This window comes from Mobula hypostoma, chromosome 6, assembly GCF_963921235.1.
Source record: "Mobula hypostoma chromosome 6, sMobHyp1.1, whole genome shotgun sequence".
Classification (NCBI taxonomy): Eukaryota; Metazoa; Chordata; class Chondrichthyes; order Myliobatiformes; family Myliobatidae; genus Mobula; species Mobula hypostoma.
The window spans coordinates 84123161-84138795 of NC_086102.1; the positions used below are offsets into that span (position 1 = coordinate 84123161).

Genomic DNA, 15635 nt, shown 5'->3' on the forward strand with positions numbered 1-15635 from the left:
CATGGGACAACACCATCACCATGGAACTTCCCATATTATTTTGGGACTCAAAGTGACTGGTATGTTCTCTTCAATGTTGGTGATACAACCTTTAATTATTCTTTATTGCCCAAGCATGTTCAGGTAAAATCATAAAACCACTTAGTAAAGCCTACAGATTCTCCTTGTGCACATTTCCATCACTGTATGACATCTGTAGTCCATTTGGGTTTGAGCACAGTCCAACAGCTCCATAGTAGCTTGCTTGGTATGTCCACAAATGTGTAGACGTTAATGAATTCAACTGCATGAATTATACTAGTAGGTATAATAGAACACAAGGAAATTTTATCTAACTCTTATAAAATAAAAGGATTGCAAATGGAAGCTGTATACAAATTAAATTATGCAGTTCGGTGGCATTAGCCAAGGGAAAGTTGGCCATGATGTCAGATCAACACAGACAGGCTTCCTGTTATAGAGTCAGAGGCAGACAGTACAGAAACAGGCCCTTTGGTTCCCTGCCATATTTATGTCAATCATCAAGCACCCATTTACCAGAACTCTGTCTGTATACCGTGGTGATTCTGGGGCTCGCCCAGATACTTCCAAAATGGTCCACCCAAAAGGTGATTATTGCACTTGTGCAATACTCTTATAATAATGAACTCCACCCCCAGCAAGACTGAACTCCCTCACTACTACAATGCTGCACTATAGGCAGAGTTGAAATTAAATACCAAAATCTTGGAGTGGGGATTAATTCTTAATGAAAATCTGAAGCGTTTACAATTATTCTGATTAGAATCTCTGATTTACTTGAACTTGTGAGAACCTGCACTCTCTTACTACAAATCTCTTTGCCACAAAGGATAAGCAGATTGGAATGTTCATCTTTCAAACAGAAACAAATGTTCACTCCATTCAAACTAATTATAAATTTTTCCTTAAAATTAATCAGTTAAATATTTCCTACCAAAACTTTTACTGGGCATCTATAATAGCACAAAGCAAAAATGATCAATGCAGAAACAAACCTTAGATGGTGGTTCATTTAATGTTGCGTTGGTTGAAATAGCTGGCAACCTAACAAACAAATACAAATAATTCCAATCAGGTAGGTTTTAGGATACAATAATATTATTGAATCAGAATTAGGTTTAATGTAACAGGCATGCAGTATTGTGTGAAAGCCTTAGGCACATATATATATCTAGGGTGGCCAGGGCTTTTGCACAGTATTGTAGTAATTTTATGTATTGCACTGTGAGTGATGATAAACCTGATTCTGATATGGGTCTCCAATGGAGGCCGAGAGTGGGAAGGAGGCAGGGAGAGGGGAGGTAGCGGGAAGCACCAGAGAGATATTCTGTATTGATCAATAAACCAACTGTTTGGAATCAAATGACCTTGCCTGCTGTCTCATGGCTGAGTGTGTCTGCACCCCCAGCACTCCAACCCCCCACGCCCTGGCACCCCTTCATCACCACCTGTCCCACTCGCCTCCTGCAGCTCTCCACCATCGCCATTCCCAACGTTCTTTGCTCCTGCCAGATTTACAAACTCACTCACTGAGCTGTAGTCAACAAACAGCAGCCCGGCATAGGTATTACTATTGCCCTGGTGATTGAAGCCGAGTGGAGAGCCAGTGAGACTGCATCCGCTGTAAACTTTTGTAGCAACAAGCAAATTGCAACAGGTCCAGGTCCTTCCTTAGGCAGGGGCTGATTCTAGCTATAACTAAACTCTTAAAGTACTTCATCATAGTACACTTCTTCCAGTACTACAAGTAGAGCAAGACTCCTCCTAGTACTACAGTGGAGTGTCACTTTTGGTTCAGTCTGCAGTGGGGCTTGAATCAAAGACTTTCTGATGCACAGATTACCATCTGGGCTATGGTTGACCTTAGAAGCATTCTTATTTCCATGGCTGACTGAGGTGAAGATCTCAATTCTTGTTCAAATTACTGTAGGGAGATTATTGGGTTATGTAAAGCATCCTACTGCATTCAAGAAAATCCAATCAATGTGGCATTCCTCCAGTGCTGTAGCAAGTGTCAGGAGTGGCCCCAATCGTACTCATTGTAAGTTTAACATACTCCAACAGGACACAAGTACTCAAGGCACCCATTTAATGAATCAATCCTCACTGCTTTTAAACTCCACTTATGACACGTTCAGGTCTTTCATCTGATTGTTGCAGAACTAATGCTAACTCTCAATTAATACTATATAATGGAGCACTAGGTAGAATTACACTGGTGGTTGAAGACGTCTATTACGAATATCCCTTTCACTAGAGGATGGGAAGGGTAAATGGAGTGTAGGTCCTCCAGAGGTCTGCAGATGAGAAATGTTGAATATCAGCAGGTTCAGATTTCTGGCCTGAAGGAAGGTGGGAAGAATGCAATAAGCATCATGCTTGCATTGCTCAGAGTCCAATCAGAACTTTTGAACAAGTTTTAATGTCCCAAAATGGCAATTTAAATTCTGACATGAATGGCAGGTTAGGACAGCCATGTAAATACAGGTTTGGAACTGGCAATTTGAAAAAGCTAAAACTCTTCTATAGGACTTTTCAGATTTTCAATATCTCAAAGCATTAGCATTACATTTTATATCATTGTACTTTATAGCATTCTGAAGGAATATTTCATATCATTCAGAAAAATGAAAATTGCTATTTTTGAAGGTGCATTTTCACATTGGTTGTTATTTTCTTTACATTATCCCTTTGCTCAAATTCACTCCCATCTAACCTAGACTTAGATGCTCTAATCTGCTCAAATTCCTATCAAAATTATATTTGAAAAGAAATCACACTGGCAACTGTCATCAGTGTGATCATGGTAAACAATTCTTCCTTAATCTACCTACAACCTTTGGTTAACTACGCCATCCACCTCCAAACCTTCTCCATTACCTAGCTGGTGAATCAACACACATCTGGTTTCATTCCTGTTCTTCCATTTGTAGTCAGAGAAATATCTGTGTTTGAGTTTTATGTTCATCTTTAATACCCTATGATTTGACAACTGTAATGTTCTAGATAAATTTGAGTTCAAAACATTGCTGCTTGCACACTGACCTAGACTCTCCACCAATTTTAAGAACATCATCTTGTTTTCAATATCATCCCTGGTAACACACTGTCACTCTAATTTCCTCAGGACCTGTACCCTCACAGACTACTCCAGTTTCTCAATACTCGTCTTTGCAAGATTTGACAACTGACCACTGTGCTTTCCGTGTATCACTTTGGTAAGTTTTAGTATCTTTAGATCCTATACAAATGCAAACCATTGGTAACACACTGAAGTTCTCAAACTGGTTAGTTATCTTAAATACACAAGTGCAGGCTCTATCAACAACCGTCTGTCACTATCAGAGGAGTAAATGAATGGGAGAGTACTTTAGTGTAATAATAAAGGAACCAAAGCTCTATTTTGTAAAATGACGGAACTTCACAAAATGCTGGAGGAACTCAGCAGGCTAGTCAGTGTCTATGGAAAAAAGTACAGTCAGACCGAAACCCTTGGGCAGGACTGATTAACTTCACAATTAATTTACAAGTAACATTTCTGTAATTATTCAGATACTTACTTCAAGAACTTGAAGAGCTCTGCATTTAGACCACTGGAAATATAATCTGACAGCAAACCGTGAGCGTATCGTATGTAGTCCTCTGGGGGGAAAAAAATCCAATATTCACATAGAAAAATCAAAATATGATACCTAAATGCAATACTGAGAATACATTACTTGGTTTATTGATTAGTTAGTGCTAAATTAGTAAAAACATTTGGCATTTTGCTAGCAATTTAAGTAGTGATCAGTATTCCCACTTAATGACCAATTTCCAAGGCTTGCTCAGAAAAATACGTCTCATGGTCTGGTCTAACAGCCTCAAAGCTAAAAGCAAAATGTAAGCAAATGTAGGCACACAAGGTTCAAAATATATTCTAGGTGTAGGGAAACTCCAGAACATTCCATGGAAAACCACATATGTAGGATGCGCCAGCATTAGAATCAGATTTAATATCACTGCCATATGTCGTGAATTTTTGTTGTTTTGCAGCAGCAGTGCATTGCAATACATAATAAAAAACAAATTACAAGTATAAATATGAAAAATAAATTAAATAAGTACTGCAAAAAGAGAGCAAGAAAAAAATGTGTGATAGTGTTCAAGGGTTCATTATCTATTCAGAAAAACAATAGTAATGGGGAAGAAGCTGTTACTGAAACGTTGAGTGTCTCTCTTCAGGCTCCTGTACCTTCTCCTTGATGGTAACAACAAGAAGAGGGCATGTCCTGGATGATGGATGCCACCCTTTTCAGGCATTGCCTTTCAAATGTGTTCTCAATGCTGAGGAGGCTAGCGCCCATCATGGAGCTGGCTGAGTTTACAACTTCCTGCAGCTTTTTCCAATCCTGTGCAGTGGCCCCTCTGTACCAGACGGTGATGCAACCAGTTAGAATGATCTCCATACCAAGTCTCTTCAACCTCCTAATGAAATATAGCTGCTGTCATGCCTTCTTTGTAATTACATCAATATTTTGGGCCCAGGATAGATCTTCAGAAATGTTGACCACCAGAAACTGGAAACTGGTCACCCTTTCCACTTTTGATCCCTTGAGGAGGACTGGATTTGTGTTCCCTCAACTTCACCTTCCTGAAGCCCACAATCAATCCCTTGGTCCTACTGGCATTGAGTACAAGGCTGTTGTTGAGACACCACTCAACGAACTATCTTTATTTCACACTATATTCTTCTTTGTCACCATTTGATATTCTGCCAATAATAGTTGTCATCAGCGAATTTATAGATAGTGTTTGAGCTGTGCCTAGTCAAACTGTTTGGGTGTAGAGAAAGTAGAGCAGTGAGCTAAGCACTCATTTTTGATGTGTGACAGTGATGATTGCCAGGAGATGATATTTCCAATCCGCACAGACTGCAGTCTCCCAGTGAGGAAGCCAAGGATCCAGTTGCAGAGGAAGGTACACAGCACCAGGTTTTGGAGCTGGTTGATAGGACTGAGGGGAATCAGTGTTGAACGCTGAGTTGTAGTCAATAAAGAGCAGCCTGATGTAGGTGTTGCTATTGTCCAGTTGATCCAAGGCGAGTGGAGAGCCAGTGAGATTGCATCCACTGTAAACCTACAGTGGCAACAGGCAAATTGCATTGGGTTCAGGTTCTTACTTAGGGAGGAGTTGATTCAGCCCATGACCAACCTCTCAAAACAGAGCATCACAATAGATGTGAGTGCAACTGGGCGATAGTCATTGAGGAAGCACACCCTGCTTTTCTCAGGCACTGGTATGATTGTCACCCTTTTGAAGCAGTTGGGAACCTCCGACTGCAGCAGTGAGAGATTGAAGATGTCCTGTAACATTCCTGCCAGTTGGTTGACACACGTTTTCAGTGCCCTACCAGGTACACCATCAAGGCCTGATAACTTGCAAGGCTTCATCCTCTTCAAAGGTGTTCTGATGTTGGCCTTCAAGACACAGATCACAGGGTCACCAGATGCAGCAGGGATTTGCAGGAGTATAGTTTTTATTCTCCCTTTCAAAGCAGGCATAAAAGACTTTGAGCTCATCTGGCAGTGAAGCACCACAGCCATTCATGTTAGGTTTTGCTTTGTAGGAAATAATAGCCTGCAAACCCTGCCAGAGCTGAAGTGCATCAGATTCCATCTCTAACTTCAATTGGTATTGTTTTCTCATTCTTAAAATAGCCTTGAGTCTTGAATGGCACAAAACTAGCCCTCAGCAGAATATTAATCTCCTGGTTTATCCATGGTTCCTCAAACTTATGTAGAGATACACCAGCAGAGCATTGCAATGGTCAAGCCATAAAGTAATAAAGGCAACCTGTCCTGTCTTTGCAGAGAATGGCAAAGTCATTGAGCTGCAGGATTGTGTCCAAAATTGTGGATGTGAGTTATGTTTCCATAAAGCAGAGTATACAGCAGTCTTGATGTCCCTCTGGTACTACCATCTTGTTCTAAGGTCTTAAATTATGTTTTCCACTGAGAACAGATTTAGAGTTTTTGAGGTTCAAGGAAGACTAGCAGCACAACTGTGAATTTGGAAGCTAGGAGTTTTAATGAATAATATGTTTTAGCACATTGCCACTCTTAAGTTCCAGACAAAGTGGGAACATGTTAACTTTCAGACAGAACAGGACAAAAAGAAATAAAAAGAAAAAAGAAAAAAGAAAAAATAAATCAAATATACTGTGGGAAACTATACTGTGAAATAACAGGATTTGATGAACAAGTTTTTAACCTTCATACATAGATCACTGTCAATTTTTATGTCAGTAAATTCTTTACATGAACTTTGCTCATTTCTATATATTAAAAAAAGTTTCATATTGAAAACTAGTCCTTGTGCAGCCCGGCTGGTGGAGCAATGACATCAGCGCCGGACTCTGGAACAGAGGTTCCCGGGTTCGAACCCAGTCAGGGCCGCTCCCGAGTACACTTTCCATCCATGCTGGGTTGAGTGCCGAGATCGCAACTCGACCTTGTAAAATAAAAGGAAAAATACTGCGAAATGTCTGTGTGAGGAGTGACGTGCCACACAGTCTCTCTCCCTCGCTCTGCTCCTTGTAAAGGCATGAAAAAGACATCGCCCCACCAACATTGCACACAAGCAGACGCGCACACACAAAAAAAAAATGGAAACTAGTCCTTGTGAAACACCAGCTTGGAAGCTCAAGGAACATTCATTCAGCACAGAATTCCAACAACACTACTTGACCTCTCAGCATGAACATCTTGTTTTGGGATGAGGTGAGTTACTGAAATAACCAAGTTGTTCTTAATGCAGCAAATCATTTGATTCAGCAGTGGGGTGTTAAATTTCAAGTACCTCAGCAGAGTTTCACTTGACGCCTTCAAACTTTTCTGCAACATAGCTAAACCAGTGGTCAAGTACAAATGGGCACTCCACCACAAAAGTGAGAAAATTATCAGATGCCTGAAAATCTAAAGCAACACACACGAAATGCTGGAGGAAATCGGCAGGCTAGGCAGCATCTACAGAATAGAGTACGTAGGCAACGTTTCATGCCGAAACCCTTCTTCAAGACCAGCCAGGAAGCTCATTTGGTACAGAATCCCAGCATCACCACTTGACCTCTCAGCATGAACATCACTTTTTGGGATGAGGGGAGATATGAAATAATCAAGTTGTTTTTAATGAGCAAACCATTTGATTCAGCAGTGGGGTGCTAAATTTCAAGTACCTCAGCAGAGCTTCTTCAGGACACTCCACCAGCAGTTTCTGGAAGGCTAAATTGTTCCACAAAGACCCTCTTCCAGTTCTCTTCAGCACAGTCTTCCTGTTGTCAGAGGAAGCTGAAAACTCAATTTCTAAAACTATTGTCCAAGTCTTCAGGTCCACATGGAAAGCTGCAGAGCTTGAGAATTGGCTAGCACCAGGCAGTAAATAAGTTTGCTCAATATCCTTGACCTTACCTTACCACAGAATCCATGTAATCTGACAGGTACTTGCTAAAGGGACTACAGTCATAATGCAGCATTTCTAACATAAAAACCAATCATGTGGTTCATCTGGAATCCACAACTAGATACATTTACACCTTTACCTCAAAATGATTTTCACGGATTGCAACCCACGCTCTACACGAGTTAAAACCTTTCTAAGCACCTGTTCGTAAAATGAAGGGGGGGGGGGAGGCGAATGGGAATTTCTAAGTGCCTTTTTTTGTTCAAGTAAGTTTACCTCCTTGAAGAGCAGTACACATTTCTTTTTAAAAACGTTTTTAGTATGTTCACCTGTACATTGTTTTCAGCGAAGAAACATCTGCTATTGGCAAACTTGTTCACACTTTATGCCTGGCAGCAAGAAATTTCCAATTTCAATACAACTGACCTCTTCAAGTCATCTTGACTTGACATAAACGCTGCCTGGGTAGGACGAAAAGCATGATCAAGGATGCATCTCACCCTAACAATGGACTTTTTACTCTCCTCCCATCTGGTAGGCACTACAGGAGCCTCTGCTCCCGCACCAGCAGGCACAGGACGAGCTTCTTCCCTGAGGCTGTGACCCTGCTGAACCTCACATCACAGCGCTAAGCAGTATTGCACCCATATTGTACTGTCTCAGTATTTTTATAGTTGTGTGCTGTAGCACTTACTTTTTATTCGCAGTTATTTTGTAAATAACACTATTCTTTGCATTTCTGGTTAGATGCTAACTGCATTTCATTGGCTTTGTATCTGTACTCAGCACAATCACAATAAAGTTGAATCTCATCTAATCTAATCTGGATAATAGAACTCCTATACATGGCTCCAATTATCACATGGAACTTGTGGATCAAGATTCAAGTTTGTCACATGTACATCAAAGCATACAGTGAAATGCATCGCTTGCATTAACAATCAGCATACCCAAGCATGTGCTGGCAGCAGCCCGCAAGTGTCACCACACATTCTGGCACCAACATAGCGGTCCTACTAGCTGGGCAGAATAACACAGATGTTGGAACAAACAAACAACAAAAACAAGAGCCGTTCGTCCCTCCCGTCCTCACTTGGCAAATAAAGATAGCAATGCACAGACTGCACCTGTAATGGAAAGTAACCAGGAATTACAAACCGCTATCAACACTGATAGTTGGCATCAACTCTAATCTTTGCAGATGGATATATTTTCTGAAGTGACAGCATTACCTCACTTAATTCCTCATTTCTCTGACGCAGTATCTAGTGGTTCTGTTTCTTCATTTACTTCAGCTTTCAAAAAAATACAGCAGGTCCTAGTAGTTCCTAGAGATTAAAGAGCTGAACACACCTCTCTGCAGGTAACAAAACAGCTTAAAGCTGAATGTCAGCTACAATAGAACCATAGAAACTACAGCACAGAAACAGGCCTTTTGGCCCTTCTTGGCTGTGCCAAACCATTTTCTGCCTAGTCCCACTGACCTGCACACGGACCATATTCCTCCATACACCTCCCATCCATGTATCTGTCCAATTTATTCTTAAATGTTAAAAAAGAACCCGCATTTACCACCTCGTCTGGCAGCTCATTCCATACTCCCACCACTCTGTGTGAAGAAGCCCCCCCTAATGCTCCCTTTAAACTTTTCCCCCCTCACCCTTAACCCATGTCCTCTGGTTTTTTTTTCTCCCCTTGCCTCAGTGGAAAAAGCCTGCTTGCATTCACTCTATCTATACCCGCCATAATTTTATATACCTGTATCAAATCTCCCCTCATTCTTCTACGCTCCAGGGAATAAAGTCCTAACCTATTCAACCTTTCTCTGTAACTGAGTTTCTCAAGTCCCGGCAACAACCTTGTAAACCTTCTCTGTATTCTTTCAACCTTATTTATATCCTTCCTGTAATTTGGTGACCAAAACTGAACACAATACTCCAGATTCGGCCTCACCAATGCCTTATGCAACCTCATCATAACATTCCAGCTCTTATACTCAATACTTCAATTAATAAAGGCCAATGTACCAAAAGCTCTCTTTATGACCCTATCTACCTGTGATGCCACTTTTAGGGAATTTTGTATCTGTATTCCCAGATCCCTCTGTTCCACTGCACTCCTCAGTGCCTTACCATTAACCCTGTATGTTCTACCTTGGTTTGTCCTTTCAACGTGCAATACCTCACACTTGTCTGCATTAAACTCCATCTGCCATTTTTCCAGCTCGTCCAAGTCCCTCTGCAGGCTCTGAAAACCTTCCTCGCTGTCTACTACACCTCCAATCTTTGTATCATCAGCAAATTTGCTGATCCAATTTACCACATTATCATCCAGATCATTGATATAGATGACAAATAACAATGGACCCAGCACTGATCCCTGTAGCACACCACTAGTCACAGGCCTCCACTCGGAGAAGCAATTTCCTGGTATGGAAAACAATGTCCTGGTATTTTGAGATTCACCTACAGCAATAGATGCTAGAATGATGAATAACATTCATGGACAAGATCAGTAATTTTTTCCAACATCTACTAAGTTCTAATACAAACATAAAAACATTTCCAATGTGGCTATGCAATGTTTTAATGTCAAAGATTTGAATATGATGGTCTGCAATCTCCAACTAAAACAAAATAGTTGCCCATACAAAAAAGACCAATATTACTGTAAGAATAACATAGTGAGTGCTGGGAAGGATTTGACATCTTTTTTTAAAAAATCATTCTCTGAATATTGGGTCTATCTACAAAGGTCCAAGTGTTTTCTTAATTTTTGCAGATACATTTGAGTAAGCCAGTATTCTCAGAGGATTCACTGAGGATTATAGTAAAATCAAGGGGCTGGGGTACATTGATAGCAAGTTGCAGAGTAACTAATTATCATGATGCCGAGATATAAGTGGATTCACACCTTTGTTTGAAAGCAGACCTTGTCACACAAATTTCAATTAGACAAAAAAACATAGCTAGAAGACTCTAAAGTTATCCAGTTGTCTTGGCATCAATGACAGGAACGTAGAAATCAGGATTTTGTTAAGAGCCCAGGAGTGGTTTGGCATCTATAGCAATAAGTTAAAAATAAGCCTGAGAATGATGTTAAAATATATTTCAACATTTTCTCACGGATTTTTTTACTTCACCCATCAGGGTCTGAAAGTGAACTGTTCAAGCTGCACTCCAAACAGATCATCTTTCTGGTTAATAATGTTAAGTAACCCAATTACATGATAATTTTCCTAGTGGTGTTGGGCTTGGATTCTACACCACACTATCCTACTTACACTTTTGAATGCATCAGAACTTTTTCCCCCACAACCCCTGCCCCCCACTTTACACTATATAGATGTGGTATTATAGTCTTCAATGGCTGAAAAAGGTTGAAGGGGAGAACCAATTCTTCTTTCAACCCCTATTGCTGAGATAAACTTTACCAGGGTAGCTTCAGCTATGCCACTTGCATCTACCGACAGAGTGGAGAATTATTCAGGTATGGCACATCAAAAATGGTAGGTCCCCAAATTAACTACTCGTTGATGAACTCTCTATTATCAGAAAGATGATGGAAAGTGTAAACACAAGAAAGTTTGCAGATGTTGGAAATCTAAAGCAACACACAAAAAATGCTGGAGGAACTCAACAGGTCAGGCAGCATTTATGGAAATAAACAAACAGTCAACGTTTTGAGCCGAGACCTTTCTTCAAGACTGAAAAGGAAGGGGAATGACATGCTATTTTACAGCAGACATGCTATTAAAAGGCATGTACGCAACCAACAACTTGCTCACTAACACATTGGTTGAGTTTTGCTAAGGCAACCAGATTTATTAATGTCTTGATTTAATGTGAATCAGGAAGAAAAGCAGATCATTCATTGCTAGATCCAGACTCACGTATGCTTCAGTGAATGATGACTTAAGAGCTCAGCTTCTGAGTAGGCACATACATAGTCTGTGCAGCACTACAGCTCAGTGACTGAGGTTCTAAAAGCAATGGAGATTGAACTGTTTTCCAGTTGCTCTGCAGATTAGCACCACTTGAGCTGAAGGTCTGCTGGAATGGGAGGTGCAATTCTGCAGTGAGGAAGATTCAGAAGATGGTGCTGTCTGGTGGACCTCAGTCTGCACTGTCATGGCTCATGAGACATCACTATAATCAAAAATGATTCAAGGACATTTAGGAATGGGCAACAACTATCAGCCTTGCTGGGAAGCCACAAAGTGAGAATAAATGAGGAATGGCAGCCAGTCGACAGTGACCTAAAGAGTAGAATGACTCTCCATTCGCTAGAAGATCAGAGCATCAAAGAAAACATGAGAATCAAAGTCTCAGTACAAAATACAGTAATTTTCCACTTGATCCGATTCCCAAATAATAAGGCTAAGCTGATCCACTTCAGTAAACATTTTAGTTTTGTTTTATATGTGTCCATAAATAGACATCAAGCACTGGACTGGCTTGGGCATAGAAATACTTTTACATAATAATTTAAGTTTGACATATGAAAAATGCACTCAAAATGCAAAACTGGATCAGAATCAGATATTTTTTGTGTTCTTGTTTTATTTGCACCCATTTGAAGAAATTAATTTTAATTTATATTGAGCCTTTAATCAACAGTTAATGAATTACCTAATAGTTAAAACTTGGGAACAGCTGTTAGGCAGTCTCTGTTTACTCTCTGTACGAGTAAACATTCTCATCACTTTTATCCTCCAGGCTATTTTCCCATCATTTATCTAATTTATTATTTAAAACTGACATATACAATATACTAAAATCACTAATTTGATTGTATATTACATCTAATGAGGCCTGAATTTTGACTTCTCTAGTGCTACTGATACCTTAGCATCTCGAGTCCAGAATCTTATCAGGCTCAGTAGCTTTCTTCAACCAAACCAATGTAACTAACTTTTATTTTAATGCATCACAATATCATAAAGCTCCAGTGCTCCCGATGTGATCTCCTCGACATTGGTAAGGCTCATCATAAATTGGGGGTCTGCTTTGTCAAGCACCTCCACTCCATCCACTAAAACAGAAATTACCGCTGGCCAAACATGTTAATTCCAATTCCTATTCCCAGTCTGACATGTCGGTCAATGGCATCTTCTTGAGGCCACCCTTAGGGTGGAGGAGCAACCCATCTCTGACGATTGATGATTCTGGGTCTGTACTCGCTGGAATTTAGAAGAATGAGAGGGGAATCTCATTGAAACCAATCAAACGTTGAAAGGCCTAGATAGAATGGATGTGGCAAGGATATTTCCTATAGTGAGGGAAGCCTAGGACCAGAGGGCACAACTTCAAAATAAAAGAACATACATTTAGAATGGGAATGAGCAGGAATTTCTTTAGCCAGAGGGTAGGGAATCTGTGGAATTCATTGCACTGGCTGCTATCGAGGCTAGGTCACTGGAAGGTTGATAGATTTGTGATAAGTCAGGGCACGAAAACTTATGGGGAGAAGATGGGAGAACGTGGTTGAGAGGGAAATGGATCAGACATGATTAAATGGCAGTGCAGACTTGATGGGCCAAATGGCATAATTCCGCTCTTTTTTTTTATTTTTTGTTTTTATGCCACTTTGAACCATATTCTTCACTTTAGTGACCATCAACTCAAAGTCCTTGTCAAATGTCACTGCCACTTCTTAACTTCACCTAATCCTCACTTTATTTCTAACAATTAAACAGTGGTGATCATAGTCAGCCAATGTCTAATGTGCATGAACAGGTTACAGGAAAATAAGTTGGGCAATGGGATCGATAGATAGGATGGCTCTAACAGACTAAGCTGAATGGTTTCCATGATCAATTGAACTATAATCTAGCTGACACTTGGACTTGAGCCATATCTGTTTTTAAGTTAGTAGAAAACCTAAATGAATGTAGCTAAAGCATATCCACCATCGTGTACTTTTGCCAAAGTTTGAAGTTCTAGCACATCTTTATCAGACAGCACAGTGCAGCAGCTAACATTTCATTGAGCAACTGGAGGGACAACTTTGCTTCCAGAAGAACATCACTGATCTCCATCCAGACCTGTTCCATTCTCCATACAGAATGTGATTGGATGCCGCTGGTCCTTTGCTCTATTGAAGCCCATCATACTTGGAAAAAATTAAGTTAATTGATTGAGCTGTCCACATTTCAGCTCCTCCCTATATATAGTAATGTTGACATTGCCATGGCCAAGTCTAGTATTTCTATCCAAGTCATGCATCATTTTAACAGATAACCAAAGAGCAAAAACCAAGGAAGTAAATCACAACAATCAAAGAACATCAGTACTCTACCAGTAATCTGATCAACTTATCAACAAATGCAAAAGCCTAACATTCACAAAAATACAAATAGCAAGATCACATGCTCATTTACTTACTTATCAGTAAGACTCAAATCTTGATTCCAAATATGCCCAAGTACTTTTTCATACCTCATTCCACCGATGAAAATAACCTGCAAAATAAATGCCTAAACAGATTGTGGAAATGTGAACCAACCTTCTGTTGCTTCTGTGACTTGTTTACTTCTTATCAACATACTGGACTGAACACCTCCACCAACAGAGACACCAGAGCTCTTCAGTGTTTTAACAGTCTGTTCAACCTATTTAAAGCAAGAAACACAACCAAAGAATAAAAAAAAAAGTTGACCCACAAAGCATTATGCTATTTAGTACAAAATCCAGAAGATTGTAAATGCTTAAACAAGCTCTCCATTCCCAATGATTCAAACAATTACAGCTTTTCACTAAGTGCTTTAAAACCAACGAATTATTTAAAAAAAATTATCAATTGAGTGAATCCACACTTTTTAAGGCAGTGCCTCAAGTCAAGAATGATTTAGTCTACTCCATTTGAGGACTGAAAGCTGTCTGTGCAATGACTTGCCTTAATATTGTAACCCAGCTACCACAGTCACGACAAAACAAGGTCTTGGATAAAATGGTAAGAAAATCCAAACCAATGGCAATGAGACTATGGATAATGTTCTAAGATGTAGCAACCACGACACAGTCATCCGTAGCACAGCTCACTCACCACCAAGTTGGAAAGCTGAAGTTCAGGTCCCAACCCAGAGACACAAGCACTAGAAGGGAGACTGATCTGAAATGTTAACTGTTTCTCTACACAGACACTGTCCAACCTGTTGAACACCCTCAGCCTGTCCTGTTTTTATTTTAGACTTTCAGCATCTACAGCTCTTCGATTTTCAAGCACAAAATGTGGGCTTCCACAGAGCTAAGGAAATGCAGCAGCAAATTGAGGTTTTATCAGACATTTTAGCTGAATGCAAAATATCTAAAACACTACATTCAAAAATGGGGAGGGGGGAGCAGTAATTACCCCAAAAATTCTGGCTAATATTTAATTTCTCAATCGATTGACCAAAACTGATTATCTGGTTGTTATTACATATCTATTTATACAACGTTATCTGCAAATTGATAGCCATGTTTTCTACACTACCACGGTATCTACTCATCAAGAGTTCTTTGTTAGCTGTAAAATGCTTTGGAACTTCACGAGACACTAAAAAAAAAACTGTAAAATCATCTCAGTTTTTAGTTTATTCAGAGGAGTCCAGAAAGAGTAATAAGTTGGATGGTCAGACAGTACTGACACCCAGGCAAACTATCTGGCTCTTGTTCAGAGCATAGGCTTGGGATCTTTTACAAACACTCAGAAAGAATGACAAGACCTTCACTTACTTAAGTGCACCTCCAACACAACTGTGCAGTGCTTCTTAATGTGGACTCCAGATTATATACTCAAGTCTCTAGATTAAGACTTGAGCCCAAATGTTCTGATAGGGACAAGGATGCTACCATGCAGCTGATAGTTGTTTAATTAAAATCAAGTCACAGAAATACTTCACACATATACTGTCAAAATGATTCACTCTCTGTCAAGTGTGTTCATGGAAACAAGTCAGAACAGACCCAGTCCAACACAAGCAAAACAAAACCAAATTAATTCCTCAGTTCATTCGCTTAAAGCTATTCTTTGATGCAAGTTAAGGAGAACAAGAAACAATCCTGTCCATTGCTTTTACAGTTGTGATCAACCACAAGGTATGGGAGGCGGGGGACAGTGGTTGAGAGCTCAATTGGATATCAAGAGTAAAACAGAACTTAAACAAATGAATTGCTAAAATCAAGTGATTT

The 15635-nt window shown here is 39.9% G+C and overlaps 1 protein-coding gene across 2 annotated transcripts in view; it reads right to left on the reverse strand.

The window, feature by feature from the left end:
- Window positions 1–15635, reverse strand: part of rnaseh2b (ribonuclease H2, subunit B) — a 59565-nt gene that overhangs the window by 17029 nt on the left and 26901 nt on the right. For both annotated transcript variants that reach the window (XM_063051103.1, XM_063051102.1), the window contains exons 7-9: window positions 13969–14074; window positions 3582–3663; window positions 1017–1065 (exon numbers count right to left, since the gene is read on the reverse strand). In XM_063051103.1, the coding sequence (XP_062907173.1) occupies window positions 1017–1065; window positions 3582–3663; window positions 13969–14074 (237 nt within the window). The remainder of the gene's footprint in view (window positions 1–1016; window positions 1066–3581; window positions 3664–13968; window positions 14075–15635) is intronic.